Here is a 20,862-nt window from a genome sequence, read left to right as displayed (position 1 = left end):
ACCTGGAATCAGCCCATCACTTCCCACCTTAGGCCATAGATCCTTTTCTGGAACAAAATAAGAGCCCAGGAGGGACTGCGTTTTTTTTTTTTGTTTGTTTGTTTGTTTTTTTTGTTTTGTTTTGTTTTTGTTTTTTTTGTTTGTTTGTTTTTTGTAATCCTACTGGAGTGGCCATCAAATATGTTCTCCATGAAATGTTCCTGGGGTCAAGTGGCAGGGTCTGTTGTCCTTTACTGAAGATCCTGCAGAGGGTAGCAGATGCTGTCTGAGAAACTGAGGAAGAGCTAGAGATTCATGTGGCTCTCAGGATGGGGGAAATGAATGTAAAGGGCGCAAACCATCAGAAGTAGGTGAGCGGCTTTAGCAGGGCAATGTTCAAACCACAAGATGACCATCAGAGGAGAGTGTGTGAGTTCACCATTTCTCTGCATAGCAAGGGCTGCTGTAACTAATCTAGAAATTTCTGTCTTTATCTATGGCTTCTGTCATGCTCTGAGGACACAGCACTGTAGGGCTGTAGGGAGATAGGAACTGCCTTACACGAGCCTCCCCCAGTGGCCTTCAGCCTTGTTAAGAACATGTTAGAGCTATGGGGTAGCTTAAGGGGAGGGTGTCGCAAGGTAGCGCTAGAGAAAAGCCATCTTTTGTCTCTCTCACTTCTCTAGACACTTCTGCTGGCCTTGGTTTTTGTATTATTATCAAACCTGATTGACCAACCACATCTTGGATTCCTAGGAACCTGTAAGGGGTTCTCACTCTTAGTAGAAGTCACAACTCTTTTTTTCCCTTTGGTGTATGTGATTTTTCAGTAGAAAGTAATTTAACAATTAGTTAGTCAAAGTCGATCCTAAGCCTTCATAGTCACAGAGGGACAGCTTGGATTCCACATTGCCCCTCCCACGTTTCTGTTACTGTTAATGTCTCAACAAAACAAAACAGTAAATCTACTGTGCTAAAGTTAGGAATGGGCCAGAGAAAATAATTCTAATTCTGACATGGAAACTTAGATGCTGTTAGCTTTAAAATGTAGCTCTTATCTCAAAGGAAATAAAGGATAGTTTATTCTGTAGCCAAATTTGAGTGCCTAGGGCATGGAAACACAGATTTCGGTTACACCTAAATCTCATGTTCCTGAATAGAAGCAGTTTTCTGAAGTTTTCATAGTAATAGAACAAGGGAAGTCATAAATCAAGACACCTTCAAAACACATCAGTAGACCCATCTGAGAGGCAGAACGATCTCAGCTCTATGCCTTAGCTTCTATCTGATAGCATTCTGAGCCCCTTGATTGATGGAGAACAGGGCTCTATTAAGTTAATACATTCTGAAGGTTATTTATTTATCAGGAAGTTAGGAAGTAAGGCATGGCTCTTTCAGGGAGTGTGAGCTACTGTATATAGGCTGTGGACTTACGAGCTTCCAGACCCTCCATGTGTGCTGAAGTTTTAGGCAATCAGCCTTTGCAGACACAGCTTCTCTCCAGTTCTTGACAATGCCTTCTGGGAAGAAACTGAATGGGGAGGTGTCCGGATCATCTTGGGATCCACTGAAAACAGATGAGTCCCTTCTCTAACTTTGCTCCCCGTGAACACTAGGGTATACCTCCTCTCTATGCTCCTCCCGCCGTGGAAACTGATTTGGCATTTAGCAGTCTAGGAGCGTCAGTTTCCCTTAGTAACATACTGTATTTGGTATGATTGTGTTTTCTAGGTTTTTCCTAAACGTCCTTGGCAGAAATATTTCTTGAATAGCTTGAAGAACAAAATTGTGACTCAGCGCCTCTCTAATGACTTTGTTGGGATGACATTTCCTCAGGTCTCACGGTATGTTGACTGAAGCCCTTCCCCATTTTCCATGCCCTCATCCCACACTGTTGATGGAAGGTTCCCTGAGATGGGCTTCAGTACAAACCCTAGAGATGAAAGACAATTAACTCAGAACTCTAGAGCAGGGATTCTCAACCTTCCTAATGTTTTGACCCTGTCACACAGCCCCTCATGTTGTGCTGACCCCCAAGCATAAAATTACTTCGTTGCTACTTCATAACTGTAATTTTGCTACTGTTAGGAATCGTAATGCAACTATCTGACATGCAGGATATCTGATGTGTGACCCCCATGAAAGGGTCACTTGGCCCCCAAAGGGGTCATGACCCACAGGTTGAGAAACACTGCTCTCTACCCTAGCGCTTTCCATTGAGCATGGGCCAGCTTCACCTCCATCCCACCTGGCATTCTTGCTAACATTTATGCCAGGTGGACTCCAAGTGGAAATCTACAGTTAGGCGCTCCTTCCTCTGCTAAGCCACTGGTTTTCTCCCCGCATAAAGGGTTGGTTATGTTCATAGAGACCAGCCTCCTGCTTGTCTATCTCCTCATAACTCCTTTGTTTTCCTTCCTAGGCTCTGCTTTGTAAAGATGAATCTCATGCTGATAGCCATCCAACACAAGTCACTCTTTCCCAGTTGTTGGTACTGATAAAGCTTTCCATTCCTTCTGTTTTTGTTTTTGTTTTTGTTTTTGTTTTTGGTTGTGTTGTTGTTGTTGAGGGGAGTTTAACTGTTGTTGATAGAGCAGATGGAGTAGAGAAGGGATATTATCAGACCACTGGCATTTCGTAAGAACTTGTAAGTTACACGTTTATAGCTGACTATGGTATCATTGACTTATAACCTAAGCAACCCAAAAGGTTAAGGCAGGAGGATCACTGATGGTTTGAGGCCAGGCTAGGCTATATAGCAAGATCCCACCTCAAATTACAGAAGCAAAAAACAAGACAACAAAACAAAACGAACAAACCCAAGACAAAATAACTTTGAATTCTTCAAATACAGTCAGGTACATTATTGTTATTTTTGTACCGCTTTTCAATTTTTGGTTAGGGCCAAGTATCTATCTATTTTGTGACAGTATCTTTATAACTAGATAGTTACATTTGACCTTTGCTAAAAGGCCAAGAAGAAATAAACAGACGTCTAACATGAATCAGAGATCTTCTTTCGTCTCCACTCCCCCAGAAAAAGGAGCTGCTGAAAAGCCCAAGACACATTAGACACATGAGGATAATGGTGATATTTAGAGGCCACAAATGCATGTTCTTCTCTTCGAGAGTCAAAACCAGCCACACCCCTCATTAATATTCTTAGTAAACATCACCAAATGCCCTACACCATTTCAGGTAGAGATCACTAAGACAGTGCCCTGCCTGTCTTGCAGAAGTGAAAAGCTTTTGTTTTGAGTCATAAGGATTCTCTCACACTCCCAGTTTACTTGAACTGTCCCAACCACAGAATAAGCCAGAATTAAATTTGACTTCATTCTAAAGTGAACAGAAGAAAAGTAAATTTGTTTATTTATTTGTTTTCATTTTTTTGAGATAGATTTTTAGGTGTTTTGTTTGTTTGTTTGTTTCCCCAAGACAGAATTTCTCTGTGTAGCTTTGGCTGTCCTGAACTCAATTTGTAGACCAGGCTGGTCTTGAAGTCACAGCAATCCACCTGCCTCTGCTTTCCTGAATGCCGGGATTAAAAGTGTGCTCCACCACATCTGGCCTGAAACTTGTAAGGTAGACCAGGAGGGCCTTGAGCTCACAGAGAGTCACCTGCCTCTGCCTCCTGAGTGCTGGGATTAAAGGTACACACCAGCAAGCCTGGCAAAGGTAAATTTTAAAGAAGGAGAGAGATACATTATCAGAAATGAAAGAATTTAGGTGAGTTAGAAAGTTAAGGGTTTCAGCATACTGTATGCCTCCATGAAAAAAACTAAAGACAGGGCATTTTGATAAACAGGGAATACTGTGGGAAAGTGAGTGTCTTAGTTTGAGTTTCTGTTGCTGTGAAGAGACACCATGGCCACAGCAACTTTTATGCAGGAAAAGATTTAATTGGGGCTGGCTTACATGGTTCAGAGGCTTAGTCCATTATTGTCATGGTGGGGAGCATGACAGTGTGCAGGCAGACATGGTACTAGAAAAGGAGCTGAGAGTTCTACACCCAGATTGGCAGACAGCAGGAAGCGGAAGTGACACACTTCCTCCAACAAGGCCACACCTACTCCAACAAGGCCATACTCCTAATAGTAGCACTCCCTGTGAGCCTATTCAGCCATTTTCATCCCAACCACCACCCTGGGAGCGGAGCGTCCTGCAGCCCAGTGCCGCATTAAGGAAAACCATAGGAAAGTTTATGAGTTTCCAAGCACAAAAGCCATGAGGAAAGAAAAGAAACATTGGAATCCATTTTGATAATTAGTTGTAGTTCTGTGACAGTTTCACCCTCTTTGTTTTATTGTGGTTCTGGGGCCAGGACCCGGCTGCTCAAGTGCACTGGCACTGAGCCACATTCTCATCAGAAAATGGCCATCTGGAATATTTTTACATTCTGAGGCCCTAACCCTGATCTTAGTGTGTGCAGGGTCAGTGAGCCACACCCGACCTAATTAGATGCAGTTTAACTTTAAAGGCAGGTGGTCCACGGACTGGCCCCACTAGCATTTCTGTAATGCTATCCACTGTATGGCTGTCCGCCCTTCATCATGGTTGCCTAAGGCAACAAGGCATCAAGCACCTGGGTTAGTCAACCCATCTCAGGTTTGTGACCCAATTCAAAGCAGGAGCTTCCTCTTTGCTCAGCACTCAAGCTCTTCCCTGGCTCCTCAGAGTTAATTTAATAGCAATCAAACAACAGCTTAAGTGTCATCAAATTCACTTTGCCACTGTGTTTGGCAGTAAAATAGCTGTAAGTTTATTAATGTGGTAACTTGGGGAACCCCTTGTTAATGACAGCATGAAACATGGAATACAGATCTCAACGGGAAAGCATACTGTCTTTATTCTTTCATTTCTAGTAGTCTGATACTAAATCCGTCGGCACAAGTGAGGCTGCACAGAGACACGTTAGGGTTCTTTATTGCGGAATCCTCACAAATTGTCAAAAGGTATGGCGTTCCAATTCATGTGTGGGAGGGAGACACGAGTAGAGCTCAATGGGAGACAGACAACGAGAACATCATGTCTTCTTACTGTCATTATTCATTTACTCTCGCTTTTCAGAGCCTTCTTCTACTGTGCCAACTGTCACAGTGACGTGTGGACTCCCGAGCTAATTTCAAAATGTAGCTGCAAAAACAGGAATCAACATGTCGAAGGTAATTACATTTTATGCCTGTCATCAGCCTCTCTTCTGGGGGTCTGGTCAAGGAGGGGAAAGAGGCTCCCCTCCCTGAGGAGATAGGAGCAGGAAAACGTGCTGTCTTTATTCTTCCACTTCTAGTAGTCTAGTGGCCAAGATAAGGCATGTGCTTCCTACCGAGGAATCCAAGACCTGATAACTGATCTTTTAAAGCTGGAAAACAAAACAAAACAAAACAAAATTGTAGTTGTCCAGTTCAACTCCTTTACAGGTTAGGAGAATAAAGTTCAGTCACATAGCCAGCAAATAGCATCATCAAACTCCACCCCAGCTGTGCTGATTTCCAGCCCACTGCTCCTTCCCGACAGCACACCATTTTCCTAACATCAGCCCAAATGTTCTGCCGTATTTGCTAGACTGTCCATGAAGGTACCAAGCATTCAAATCTTTGAGTCTATGGGGGCAGTTCTTATTCAAAACAGAACAATGGTTTATATAGAAACCTTCCTAAGGTATCCACTGCAACCCCCTAGCAAATTGTGTCATGTCATTAGCAATTTACCTTGAGAACATGAAGCCATTCCACTGCTTCTGTCCTAAAATATGGGAAAATAATTACTTGTACTATCAGCCATAGAAAGGAAGATAGATGGATGGACAGAAAGATAAATAATATAAATTAATAAGGTTGGATGGAGTTTCAGAAGGAGATTGGCATAGTTGAGTGGAAGCATGTGGGTGTAAGAAGACTGTGTCTTATGTATCATTTTCCTCATCTTACAGCATCTTAATACTGTTCATTTAATCTACTGCTTTCAACTATTCTTGCATTTATCCTCATGAACATCCTTAAAAATCATAAGGTGTTCCTTCTCATTTTTGCAGAAGAGAAAATTATTGGTTTTTGTTGTTGTTGGTATTTCAATACGTGGAAATTCCCAAGTGGTTTGAGACCTATCCTTGGAAGATCAAGACTCTTCAAATGTCTAAATTAATCCTGATGGTGGTGGTGCACACCTTTAATCCCAGCACTCAGGAGGCAGAGGCAGGTGGATCTCTCTCTATGAGTTCAAGGCTAGCCTGGTCTACAAAGGTAGTTCCAGGACAGGCAAGGCTACACAGAGAAACCCCGTCTGGAAAAACCTAAAAATAAAAGAAACCAACTGACAAACCAAAGGTTTAAACTAGTAATAAAAGGAAACCCGAAGGGAAGATCAAATATGAACTATTGATGCCTGACCGGTGTGTGCATGTGTGTGTGTGGGGGGGGGTTGTGTAGTTAAGCTCTCTGGATAACGTCAGACTCTGCCCCTTGGAAGACATGCTGAGGTACAGGAGTACCTCAGACATACTTAGTTTCCCTTGCCAGATGGATTTGCAGCCTGTGCAGTCTGAGTCTGTAGAGCAGTGGTCCTCAACCCGGGGGTTGCCATCTCTTTGGGGGTTGAAGGACCATTTCTCAGGTGAGTCACCTGAGACCGTCTGCATATCAGATATTTACATTATGATTTCTAACAGTAGCAAAATTAACAGTCATGAAGTAGCAACAACAATAATGTTAGGGTTGGGGGTCCCCACAACATGAGGAATTGAATTAAAGGGTCGCAGCATTAGAGAACCACTGCTCTAGATGGAAACCAAAGACTTTGCCATAATTCATCCTTTTCAGACTAGCTAAGGCTTCCCAGATTCTGCCTAGGCAGGAGCCTGGAAATGACTCAGTCAATGGAAAGTAGTCATGAAGCCCCTGGTAAGGAGGTGACAGATGGCTGACTTACTGAGGTTGCTGTGCTCTTGCAGGACCAACCATCAGGGTGATGAAAGACAACGCTGATGAATTCCTCTGCACTTCAGAACTTATGGAAAATATTTTAAGAGAAGGGATGAGCTCCACTGTCACAAACCTTGCCAACAGGTAAAAACCACAGACCATGATATCTTATGCCACTCAGCAATACAAATTCAACTTGGATTAAAATGCTTGCTTTATTACTTCCTCTATAGACCAATGGAATCGCTGTTTACCAAATAAATTCATGTGGACTTCCGCCCCATATCACATACTTATTCCTACCATTGCTCAGATTTCTATGCCAGTAATAACTCAATGTTGTGCACCCAATTTTCTCTCAGGTCATCTTTCAGGTACTCTATAAATGAAAGTTAGAGCTAAGTTTTAGCTAGCCCCAAATAGCGATTTTGTTATTAATCCAAATAATAGGAGATTTGTCTAATCTGCAAATGGGACCAAAGAATTCTCCCACTTCTGCTCTCTTTCCTCTCTAGCTCTTTAGCATGTTAAAATCACTCCCTGGAGATGCATCTGAGGTTGAGCTATGCATCTCTAGTACAAATCCCCAGGCTTGGTTTCCAGCACCACATAAAACTGGACATGTTGACATTAGCTTGTAATTCCAGCATTTGGAAAGATCAGGAGTTGAGGTCAGCTCATTCTTGCCTACACAGTGAGTTTGAAGTCAGTCAGACTACACAAGACTTTATCTCAAGGACAAAGAAAAAATTTACTAACCAGAAATCAAGGTGGCAGGAGATTTGTTTAGTTGATTAAAAAACAAAACAAAACAGGTCAATCTAAAAGATTTATCATTCCTAACATTAATGAAAACAGCTCTGTATTATGTGAGCAACCTTTCATTTACCAAGAACAATAATCTAGGAAGATATTTAATGATAAGCAATTGTGATCACCTAAAGGTAAACAAATTATCAATGGAACATAAACTATTATGATGACATTATGTAATATGACCAACATGATAAATTTTTAAATGGTTGAATGACATTAAGTACACAAGTACTTCATTAGTAAAGCCTTGATATAAAACAGTATGAAAGTTTCTCAAAAAATATACATGTGATCCAATAATTTAATTTCTGAATATTTAGCTAAAGTGAATGAAATTGGAATCTCAAAATGATTCCTAAACACTCCTTTTGGTTGTAGCCCTCATTAGAGTAAGCAAGCTGTGGGAACTGTGGTAAAAGATGGAAGGATGAAAAAAGTGACATGTATTTTCATGTATTTCACCTCCCAAAGGTGGCCAAAGATGTGTGCCACCTCACCCAAAGCGATCCACATCCTATAAAGAAGACAGTCCTACCCTTTGGGAGAAAATGAATGTACCTCAAGGATGTGTAAATGCTTACGTACATAAAAAATCTAAACCAGAGCTCACAGAAAACCAGAGGTGATAGCCAGCTATGGTGGCATAAGTGAGCGGTGGCCTTGTGTGGAACAATAAGAAGAAAACAGCGTACAAGCACAATTCTCACTAGATAGTCTTGTTTGTTTTGTTTTAAGACAGGGTTTCTCTGTGTAGCCCTGGCTGTTCTGGACTCACCTTGTAGACCAGGCTGGCCTTGAACTCACAGAGATCTGCCTGCCTCTGCCTTCCAGAATGCTGGGATTACAGGCATGTGCTCCACTGTTCCCTAAATATTCTTTAGTGTTGTAATACATTTTCTCCAGGGATTGAAGTCTGGGTCTTGCATATTCTAGACAAATGCTCTACCTTTTAGCTATATTCCTGGCCCCTTTTAAAGAAGTACTTTTTTTTTCTGGTTCCCTCCCCCCCCCATTTCTCCATTATTATTATTTTTTTCACATTCCTACTTCAATTTCCCCTCTCCTCCCTACCCTTTTCCCAACCCACCCTTTATCCCCACACCCACCCCAACCCATTTTTCCTCCATTTAAGGAGACACTTTTTATTTGAGACAGTGTCTCACTGTTCCCCTGCCTGGCCTTGGAATTATAGTCCTACTGCCTCACTCAGCCTCCCAAGGAGCTAGGATTACAGACCTGTATCATCAGGCCTGGTGTAGCAGTCAGTTTTATACTTAGGAAAATATGTTAAAGGGATCTGAATTAATAATAATGTGTGTCAGGTTTCACATACCTCAGACACCAAAGAGATCATCTTCTCAGAGGAATGCAAAGCTGTGGGAACTTTTTTGCCTTCTATTCTAGGAATTTTCTAAAACTGGATGAGATAGTGAGGAAGGACCAAAGATTAGATGAAGGAAAGGTGCTGTGACATTGCAGGCACTCAGGTTTGGCCTCGATGTTTCCAACAACCCAACAGCTTCGAAACTATACCATTGGGAAGTGGATAGTTCAAGTGGGGATTTCACTCTTTAGGAATAGTTGTTATGCAGGTGTTTGTTGAGTACCATCTGTGCCAAGTAGCCTTGTGTCTGGTGCTTTCTGGACTTCTACCTGATCCATGCTGTATGCCAGTGGGCAGGAGTCCTCTATCCTTAATTTTTCCTCTCTGTGTGATGAACAAGGAAATAGTCCAAGGCACACATGCAAGAGGAGGTTTGGTGGAAGTGTCCTTATCCATCTGTCCTGTATCATATGTCCTGAATATATCTAACTCTCTGCTCCAGAGAGATCCACAGGACTGATACTTGTTTTGTTTGTTGTGTTTTTTGAAACAAAGTCTCACTGTGTTGACCAGGCTGGCCTTGAACTCACAGAGATCCCCCTGCCTCTGCCTCCCAAGAGCATCACTATGCTTGGAAAAGGACAGATTATCTTTAAAGTTGATATTTAGTTCATTTTTGTTTATGGACTTTAAAGCAAGATATGATCATATGAAATGCAGAGCTTAAGAATCATAGCCTGAAAATGACCCTGAGATTTCACCTTACACCGGTCAGAATGGCTAAGATCCAAAGCTCAAGTGACAACACATGCTGAAGAGGATGTGGAGAAAGGGGAACCCTCCTCCACTGCTGATGGGAATGTGAACTTGTACAACCACTTTGGAAATCCACCTGGTGCTTTCTCAGACAATTAGGAATGACGCTTCTTCAAGATCCAGCTATACCACTCCTAGGCATATACCCAAAATATGTTCAAGTATACAACAAGGGCATTTGCTCAACCATGTTCATAGCTTTATTCCTAATAGCCAGAAGGTGGAAACAACCCAGATGTCCAATGGAGGAATGGATACAGAAACTGTGGTACAGAATGGAATAAATACTCAGCAATTAAAAACAAGAAAATCATTAAATTTGCATGTACATGGTAGGTCCAACCAAGGACCATTCATGGAGATAACCTAGAACCCCTGCATAGATGTAGCCCATGGCAGCTCAGTGTCCAAGTGGGTTCCCTAGTAATCGGAACAGGGACTGTCTCTGACATGAACTCAGTGGCTGGCTCTTTGATCACCTTCCCCTGAGTAGGGAGCAGGCCAGGCCACAGAGGAAGACAATGCAGCCAGTCCCGATGAGACCTGATAGGCTAGGATCAGATGGAAGGGGAGGAGGACCTCCCCTCTCCGTGGACTGGGGGAAGACCATGGGTGGAGAAGAAGGAGAAAGGGTGAGATTGGGAGGGGACGAGGGAGGGGGCTACAGCTGGGATACAAAGTGAATAGAGTGTAATTAATAAACACTTAATAAAAAACAATAAATAAATTAAAAAAAAGAAGAATCCTAGCCTGGTGTGTATCTTTGGATGTCGTAGATAATGGTATAGAAGTGCACTTCTGCTGCTATTTCCAGTATGTGCTGTACACCCTATGCCCCGTGCTCTCCCCTTGGTCCTGATTCCTTGTACATCCTGGACGTGGTGGGGTAGCGAAGGTGGGGAGCACTGCGGACCTCATAGCATCAAGCTTCTGTTCTTGCTTCCAGGCATCACCCCTACTCTCCTCACTGGTGCACTGAGTTCAGCCTTTACCTCTCATCCACCTCCTCTGTGTGCTCCCTGCAGTTAATACTTGCCTGGGCATGGCAGGGCTGGGGAGATAATGAGCAATGTAGATGACCTGTCCACATCAAGGTCCTGTGGCTCTCTTTTGTTATAACATCCGTAGGTTGCTGTGCCTGCTCGCTCCTCTGTCTCTGCTGCATCCAGTCCCTGCGGGGCTCTTGAGGTCCATCCAGACTCCCCATCTCCTCCTTTCCTAGTGTTGTGATCATGGCTTGCTGAGTTCCACTCTCTGCTCTAGGCACTGAATTCAGCCTTGACTATGGTTCCAGCAGTGCAAACTCCCACAGGGGCATCTCACTACCTCAGTCCTCACTTCTCACATTCTGTTGAACCTAACTTGCTGTGTCCCACTGGTCCGTACATGGGAGGGAAGGAAAGCTGGGTATTTTATGCAAGAGTACCCTCAAACTAAGCCTTAACTAGAGGCTTTACAGTTTACTAGCTGTTGCCTTCCATAAAACACAGGAAAAGGTCTTCAAAGTCTCTGGGAGAGATGGAAATGTTATGTACCTTAAGGGTTCTACTTTTGGGTTTGTAACTTGTGTTTCTCATTAGAAATACAGCAGTATTTCCCCAGCTCCTTTAGTGGTAGCAGGAACCATGTGAATGGTCCACGCCAATGAGCTATGGGCTGTGACCTCAGTGTTAGATTATTTAAAAAAGATGATGCTGTCAACCTATCTTCTATGCAAGAGGTTTATTAGGTGGGTATGGAGGGAAGGGGGGAACAGAACATGATGGGGAGAGAGAGAAAGGGGGAGGGGCACCTTGAGAGAGAGAGAGAGAGAGAGAGAAAGGAGCAAGAGTGAAGCAAGAGCAAGAGACGACGTGTCAGAATGTCCCTTTAAGGGGCAAGGTAATCATGCCTTCCAGGTGTGGCTACCTGGCCAGTGACATATGATGACATCCTAAGTTGCTAGGTAACCCAGAAGGAGGTTGCGTTCCAAAATACTAATATTCCTTCCTTTTTCTATGATTAAAAAATGAGGAACTTGGGCTGCTTTTTATAAGGTAAGTTAAAGTATAGAAATTTAGGTTCATTGGAAGCAGATTTTGGTTGCCATGCAAGGGGTTGAGAGAGAGAAGAATTATAGCAACAAAATGGTCAGATTACAAGGTCAAGAGTAAGGAAAGCCTCTGCCCTGGAAAATCTAGGGTAGAAGGTTGTCAATAGAGTGTTGCCAGCCATGCAAGGCAGCAGGTAGGGACAGGGAAATGCTGGGAGAACCTGGAGCTGCTTGTCCTGGTCCTGAAGCACATCAATCATTTCAGCTTTTTGTTAATGAAAAGTGAATAAGGGGTGTAGATTCTCTTTCTGACTACTTCCTGCTGATACTGGGGGTGCTGTAGGGAGGCCAAAAGGCTGAAATGTTGGCCAAGTCCAGGACGAATAGGCTATTTTGATGCTGTCCAGGGTCTGTGAGAACATCCATGGTTGGGAGGGAAAGTGCAGGTTCAGCTTGTTGGAAGTCTGTGAGGTCAGAGTTGAACACTTGTAGCTGTTGTGGCTATAGGAAACATCTGTGTCTGGCAGGACACTGAAACACATATATAGGCAAAAGATAAAGTTGAGTAGGTTATGGAGAAAATCCTTTAGGTATACATTGAAAACTTTTGGAGAGCAAACAGAGGTGGAAGGTTTGGATCAATGAGACTTGAACATGGGAACCTCTGTCTACCTGGGGGACCTTTATTTACCCAATCACTGGCAGTGTTTAAAGAAGGCTTTGTTTTGGATCTGTCATTGAGGTAAGGTTTGGTTACAGAAGTGTTTAAACTTAGAGTCCCTGGTGCTATCTGGCACTAGGTGTAGAAACTTAAAATTCTCCAGAGTACATCCTATCTGGAGGGACAGGCATCTGGACGTCTCCCTTTGGGGGCAGAAGTCAGCAACCTTCCAGAGGCGTCCCAATGGCAAGGTGTGACTTGAGTGAGAGGTGCTACCTGGTCCAATAGCTCATCATATTTTGGCCAGGGACTGGGGTGCAGATGCCCAGTTGGGCATGGCCGAGGGCATGACGCTTTGCCTAATGCTAGATCTTCCCATAAGCGAGCAAGTCAGAGAAGGAGAGAAGGAACTGTGTTTGAGTGGGGCGTACCGCCCAAGGGAAAGTGGGGCCCTAAAATGGAGGTCAGCATAGAGGGTCAACCCTAGACAGTTAAGGCTATGACTGAGGGGGGGTCCCTCCATCTCAAAAGACAGTACGAAGTTGCTGGAGATCTGTGGTCAAGCTTCCCCTACCAAGAGAGGCATTTTATACTGAAAAAATGGAGTGAACTCACCAATCTAGTGGCTGGTCAATAAGGAGAATTCACCAATCCAGCCAGTGTTGCATGCAGTAAATAGCAGTCTGGTAACCAGGAAAGGAAGTCCCAAAACCAGGAAAAGGGGAGGAGTCCCACCTTTTGAAATAGGCAATAAGTGCAGTACTTATCTGGAATCTAGTTGTCCTGAGAGGTAGATTTAGGTGGACTTTCTGCAGCTTACAAGAATTACTTTCAAGTTTTAAGACGGAGATAAAACTTTAGACATGTTAGTATCACAATTGTACTCTGCATTGTAGAAAAAGGCAGTAGACATACATATTTGTGTTAATAGCATAAGTATTTTTTAAGATGAGCTCTGAAAAGGCAAAAGCCTTTTATGCAGTAAAAGGAAAACTTACTTGATCTTAACTTTTAGTATAAGCATACATATTATGGAAGCTTACAATCTTGAGCTTAGAACCATAATAGTATGTGGTATAGTGGAATGTTTTTGTATCAGAGTCAGATTAATAAATTAGAGCTCTATTGATAAAGGTTAGAACTCTGGACAGTCAATACAACAGTAGCATAGCAACAGGAGGAAATATTAAGCTTTTTTTTTTTTTTTACCTATTTAAGATACCTTAACTCACCTTAGACCTCGTAACCTTTATAACTTGTATTTACCAACCTTAAAACACTTTCTTATACCCTCAAACATTTATAATTTGCATTACCAACCTTAAGACACATTTTTAGACTCTCAAACATGTATAACTTGTATTAACCTTAAGACACCTTTTTAGACTCTCAAACATGTATAACTTATGTTTATCAACCTTAAGACATCTCTCAAATATGTTTTTTGAGAGGGACCTTTGTATTTAGTTATTTACCATGAGACATAGTTGAGACGGCTATGAACATTTATTGTTCTTTAGCTAAAGAGATGGTAAAAGGTTTTATTTAGGCCTGTTCTTGAGTCTAGCAACAAGGCATATTGTGTCTAGGCCTAACAATAGCAGCTATAGGACTTAAGCTTAAGGCCTGGTCTCCTGCATATGAAGAGAACTGGGAAGGTATCTGAAGTCTCCCAACACAGAAGTTGGCAATATGTCCGTGGGACCTCATTGTGAGGTCAAAAACAAACCTGTGATATTGCTCAGGGCTAGGTGAGAGTTGTGGAGGTTGCTGAGTCAAGGAGCCATTTGTCCTCCGCCAGGCCAAAGAGCTAGAAGGCTGGAAGTGTTTGTGGCTCTTGTGCTGGTTGAACCTCCATGGCTGGGCACAGAGGACAAGCCTGCTTGGGAGCATTTTGACCAGAGACCAGTCTGCCAGCAGCCAGCTATGGCATGTTGCATTAGCAGCGGGACCAGCATCCACAGTGGCTGCATTTGAAAAAGTCACCTGGTGGAACTGACTTTTGGCTATGCAAACCTCTTGCCTTTTTTACGGGAATGCTAGCAGCCTCAGTGGTCTGGAGCTAGTCGGGATGGCTCACTGTAGACCTCCTGTCTTTTGTATGGGAATGCCAGTAGCCTCAGAGCACAGCTAAGGTCTGGAGTCAGTTGGGATGGCTCTTACTATTTTTACCAACTCCTATATGGTGACTCAAGGACCATCCTCAGCTGTTTATTAAAAATTGCAGTGAGACCATGTTTGCAATTGTAGGACTATAAATATATATCTATGAAATGACCATTAACTTGCAGTTGTTAACCATTAAATATTAGGACTTTATGTTTTGTCCCTGCTAAGTTAGAACCTTAAAAGTCATGAATAAAATTTATTGAAGTGAGAGCACAAGAGTTTTTGTGTGATTTTGTATATAAAAGTTTATAGCTTATAATAGTCTAAGGCTATACTATAGATTAAGAGAACAAGACCAAGCATATTTTGACTTTTTTGATAATAGAGATACAGCAAATTGACCCAGTTTTAACATAAATATATATATATATTTTTTTAAATTAATAGAGCTTAATTTAGAATATTGGTAAACAACTTGTACGTAATAACAAACCCTTGAGCTATAAGTTTAAAACCAACAATTTAGCAGAACAGTATAAAGCAATTTTAAAATTAACCAAGCATATTTTAACCTTTTGATAGTAGAGATACAGCAAATTGACCCAGTTTTAACATAAAGAAATACCTCTAAAATTAATAGATCTTAATTTACAATATTGGTAAGCAATTAGTATGTAATAATGAACCCCTGAGCTGTAAGTTTAAAGCCAACAATTTAGCAGAACAGTATAAAGCAATTTTAAAATAATATTTGAACAACACATAGCAGGAGACAGTAACAGCCTTTATTAGTTTAGGAACTGAAAAGACATAGGCGTTTAGATTTATATTTTAAACCAACTTAATTTGAATAGATATTTATAACTTTGAAATTTTATTATTATATAAAATTTATTTCAAAGCAGGGTTGAATCATAAGATAGTAAAACGTAACTTTGAATTTTTATAAAAGTCCATACCAATTTGAAATGAGGCTCATTGTTGTGGCCTAGTCTAAAAGATAAAATAAACAGTTAATTATGGTTAAGACTTAAATATGTAAAGCCAATGAGAAAATTATATAAAGCATTAGATAAGGAATTTAAAATTTAAGAGTAAAGTGTACAGAAATCAGGAAGAAATGATTTTTTTAAAGCTTTTTAAAGCTTAGTCAGAATAAAGCACGGAGCTAGAAGTGAAAAGAAAGCAGCTTGGTGGGGGAGGGGGAAGAGCACAGCAAGGCGGAGCCCATTTGCCCGAATTCAAAATGGTGCCACAACCACGTGAAAGTCTATGGTGAGGCTATGGTTCCATCCATTTCCTCCCAAAATCAACATGGCGCCTGCGGTATCACGGGAAATTTTAAAATCTCTGCGGCTATGTTGGGTTTTTAGAAATTCCTTACCTAAAGCAGTGCGCCAAATTTTCCAAAAGTTGATTTTTGCGTTTTGTGATTTTTGCTCCGCAACTTGGAGCACTGACTGGGGAAGAATGTCGCTGTCAGCTGCCAGATGCAGTAGCAGGAGTGGAGCATGGGCAAGTTTTCCAAAGTTGACTTTTGCGTTGGGGCTCGCAGCACTTGCCAGTGGGCAGGTGCCATAGTGGGAGTGGAGTACATGTACCGCGCTGCTGCCAGAGCAAGTGTTAGCATGAGAGCAGTGAAAGTAGGGGTTTTTAGGTATAGAGCAGAGAAAATCGGTTGGAACCATCCTATTAAATTGGAGTTCGAAAGGGGTCCTAGCAAAGCCAGGAGAGACCCTTTCCCAGCCACGTGCACCAATGTTAGTTAGCGTTGGTGGTATAGTGGTGAGCATAGCTGCCTTCCAAGCATGGGTTCGATTCCCGGCCAACACACCAATGTTAGATTATTAAAAAAAGATGAGGCTGTCAACCGATCTTCTATGCAAGAGGTTTATTAGGTGGGTATGGAGGAAAGGGGGGAACAGGACATGATGTGGAGAGAGAGAAAAAAGGGGGAGGGGGCGCCCTGATAGAGAGAGAGAGAGAGAGAGAGAGAGAGAGAGAAGCAAATGTAAGAGACCATGTGTCAGAATGTCCCTTTAAGGGGCAAGGTAATCACACCTTTCAGGTGTGGCCACCTGGCCAGCAACACATGATGACATCATAAGTTGCTAGGTAACCCAGAATACTAACACTCAGTTTGCTACACTAGTTTCCTGACTGACTCTCCATTCTCTCTGCTCAGGAACGTAACAATTGAAGCAGATGATTTTGACATGCTAGACAGCAGTGGTATGTTTCACTGGTGTAATTCGACGCCCTTGGACAAGGTGATTCTGGTAGGTGACTGCACCTTAAGAGTTCCAGTGACAGAAGTGGTTTGGAGGGTGAAGGATGATGTGTAAATCACAGGAAGCACCCAGCTTTTTTGTAAACCAAGGATCTGACAGAAGGATACAATAGCCCCACACATCACCGACCATGAGCCATGTGGCACATCGGGAAAACTTCGGGTAGCGTGCTGGAATTTAAAATGCTGGTCACTTCACCTATGAGGTCCTTCTTGACCATTGAATCTGAAATAACTTTCCAACAATGCTTTCTTAGAACCTAGCAAATCTAAAGGTGCCAGATAAACATATTTACATATGTACAACCCAACACATTAACTAAAAGAAATGTGACTGTTAAATGCTGCCTCCCCTGACTCCCAGCCTTGTAGACATTGTAGTTTTGTCCCTCTCTCTGCTCTCAAGCAGAAGATTTTCTCCCCATCTAGGACTATTCAATAATTATAACTGGGGCTGGAGAGATGATTCAGAGGTTAAGAGCACTTGCTGATATTCCAGAGGTCCTGACTTCAATTTCCAGAAACCACATGGTGGCTCACAACTGTCTATAATGAAATCTGGTGCCCTCTTCTGTTTTGTAGGCACACATGCAGGCAAAACATTGTATATGCAATAAGTAAATAAATCTTTAGAAAAAGAACACAATTATAACTATTTTTCTGCTTTTCAAAAGCATTTTAGTACACATACCTTTCCTCATATACCCTGCCTCTATGGTTCAATGCCAGTCTCCTGACAGAATACGTTCCAGTATTTGTAAAACATGACCACTCATTTGCTCAGAATCATTAATTCCTTAGAGCTGTCATATCAGCTGGAAGACATGTCCAGCTGCCAAAGCACTGTTTCAGCACTTCTCTCTATGCTAGGTAAATATCTGCTGACCAGAAGCCTAGTGTGTTTTCAGCGGGAAGCCTGTCTTTAGGAAAGCTGAGAAGCTAGACCCAGAGTAACACACTGAAGTGATGCAAGGAGTTTGGTGGGAGAAAGGAGTTTTATTAGATCATATTTCTTAAGCATGCAAACAAGTCTTTGTACCACTCTTAAAATACCAGTTATAGAATAAAATATTAGTTATGCAAAAAGAGCAGACCTCAACATCTCCTAGATCCAGTCTGCCATGGATCGTAATTGTTCAGTTCTTCTCAAAAAAGCAACTGCTAGACTTCAGGCATGCTGCATGAGATTTTCTCAGAGGCTTCATTATTCGAGTTAAAACTAATTAGATTAAACAATCATTTAATGATTTAGTTAGCATTTGTATCACTCTCTAGGCAGCTATACAGAAAAGTAGTTTTATATCACTCAGAAAGCAATCCCTGCAGAAAGAGAGTGTCCCCAGCATGTGCCAATTCAAATATATTTGACGTGGCCTTTATCAGCATCTAAGGGTCCTCCTTTAAAATTTTCTGAGCATTGGGCAGTGTGTGGGAGGGTACATCTTTGCCCCCAGCACTTAGGAGTTGAAGTTAGATGGGTCTTTGTGAGTTGGAGGCCAGCTTGGTTTATATATTGAGTTATAGGCCAGCCAAGGCTACACCCCAAGATCCTGTCTCTGCACACACACAGAGTTTAGAAAGGTAGCTTAGCAGTTAAGGACACTGGCTGCTCCTCCAGAGGACACAAGTTGGATTCCTAGCACAAGTCTGGTGTCTCACAACTGTCCGAAGGATCTACTACCCTGTCCTGGCCTCTGTGGGTATAAGTCACATTATGCAGCCAATATACCCGTACACATAAAGTAATAAAATAAGTTTATAAATATTTTAAATAAACAAAATACTAATAAACCATCCCCAAACAACCAAATAAAAACACAGTCTAGGAGCTCAAGAAAAATGAAAATTGATTAACACTTGTTGAATAGCACTCTACTTTCAATATTATTCATTTTCCACAGAAAAGATTTTGAACATTTAAACATAAAGAAACTGAAGGTCATGAATTGGGTGTGGTGTTGCATGCCTGTAATCCCAGCACTCTGGGAGGCAGAGGCAGGCGGATCTCTGTGAGGCCAGCCAGGTCTACAAAAAAAGAGTCCAGGACAGCCAAGGCTACACAAAGAAACCCTGTCTCAAACAAACAAACAAACAAACAAAAAAAAACAACTAAAGAAAAACATAACAGAAAACAAAACAAAAAAGAAATTGAAGGCTATAAAACTTAAAATAGTTCACTTATTTACACAGCTAAGACAAAGTCAGAATACAACATGGAGCCTGCTATTGCACCATCACCAGCTCTCTGTCACTCTCACTGCTGCGAGAGATGCCGGTTCTCTGAAAGAAATTATAGTTTTCAGTACCTTTATTGTTCTTATGTGTGTCTGTGAATATGGGAAAAATTCTATCTAATGTGTTTCTTACACGTCCTTTTGTTTCCCATTTAGAGATATAGAGAGCTTGACTGCTGATAATAGCATGAAATATATTAAATGTTTGGGATCAAATGGAGTTTTAAAATAAGATTTATTTGTGTGTGTGAGAAACAGACAGACAGACAGACAGAGCATGCATGTACTCTATGTGTGTGGGTACCCATGGCAGCCATGGGCATCAGAAGAAGAGGGCATCAGATTCCCTGGATCTGGAGTTACAGGCAGTTACGAGCAACCCAAGGTGGCTCTGAACTCTGATCCTGAAAACATCCAGTGGTTTTAACTTCACAATGAATTCCCTCAACTTGGTAAGCAATTTCACAAGTCAGTTCAGTGTGTCACATGTAATCATATGAACTTGCTAATAGTCAACCATTCTTGATACATGAAAAGAAAATTTCACTGGTTCCAAAACTGTATGAGAATCCGCTGGATACTACAACACAATGTACAACAATGTAATTTTCAGGACTCTCTTGAAAAGATAAGTTTAGCAATGGTACTTGTAAGCCTCCATTTTTTATTTAATCATACTATATTATATGGTATGTGTTACATACACACATATATATGTGCCATAACTGCGCCATTTTGTGTGAGCAGTTGAAACAGTCTATTGGGCTATAAAAGTGCTGCTCTGGATGCTTCTAGAGACTCAGCGTAAGAAAGAGGTGGGGCTACCGTGGAACTCTTGCCTGACTCTGGCGTGTGTCTCCTTAGAAAAAAGGCGAAAAGGTGAAACACGAGTTTCAGAACCACATTGTAGCATGCGTGTTTGGAGATGCCCAGTCTGCCCTGGTGGGGCTTAGGAACTTTGTGATGCCCCTGAGAGCAAGCAACTACACCCGGCATGAGCTGAAAGACATTGTGTTTATCGGGGCTCTGGAGTATTTACAGAGAGAATGGCGATTTCTCCACAACTTTCCCAAGATATACATCATGCCTGTAAGAAACACGTGAGGATAATGATGATAAGCTATATTATAGTGATATATATAGTTTATAGTTATATAGCATCTATTGTGTGACAAAGACCAGTTTATCTATATTGCTTCATTTAGTCTTCTAAATAATCTTGTGGGGTAGTGTATAAATACACTGAACCTTTTGTGTAGGAACAGTAGGTTTCCAAATAGATAGCTTATCCAAGATCACAGAGCAGCTGAGTGGAAAGAGTGGTATTTTTTTTTTCAAGAGAGGGTTTCTCTGTGTAGCCTTGGGCTGTCTTGGACCCGTTTGGCAGACCAGGCTGGCCTTGAACTCACAGAGATCCACCTGCCTCTGCCTCCCAGAGTGCTAGCATTACAGGCTACACCACTACAGCCCTCAAGAGTGGGATTTAAAACTAGACGTTACAGCTCCTGACCTTGGTTCAGACCACCATGTTTTATGGACTGTGTACAAATTAGAATTTTTCCATGTTTTTGAGTCTGCTTCTCCTTTATTGGTTAAATCTGAGCTGGTGCTGCCTGGGCCTTTGGGCTCTAGCTTTCTCATCTTTTCTGGTCACATCTTAATGGAACACAGCTTCATGTGG

General features: G+C 41.9%; 1 protein-coding gene across 1 annotated transcript in view; it reads left to right on the top strand.

The window, feature by feature from the left end:
• Positions 1-20,862, top strand: part of Kcnu1 (potassium calcium-activated channel subfamily U member 1) — an 87,216-nt gene that overhangs the window by 41,497 nt on the left and 24,857 nt on the right. The window contains 7 exon segments of the mRNA XM_055593350.1: positions 1,711-1,823; positions 2,402-2,470; positions 4,845-4,934; positions 5,050-5,144; positions 6,929-7,043; positions 16,843-16,936; positions 20,046-20,270. Coding sequence (XP_055449325.1) covers positions 1,711-1,823; positions 2,402-2,470; positions 4,845-4,934; positions 5,050-5,144; positions 6,929-7,043; positions 16,843-16,936; positions 20,046-20,270 — 801 coding nt within the window.

Source organism: Psammomys obesus, unplaced genomic scaffold (genome assembly GCF_907164565.1).
Source record: "Psammomys obesus unplaced genomic scaffold, mPsaObe1.curated_primary_1811, whole genome shotgun sequence".
Classification (NCBI taxonomy): Eukaryota; Metazoa; Chordata; class Mammalia; order Rodentia; family Muridae; genus Psammomys; species Psammomys obesus.
Note: the sequence above shows the minus strand (reverse complement) of the source record. Positions and strands in the feature narration are given on the sequence as shown.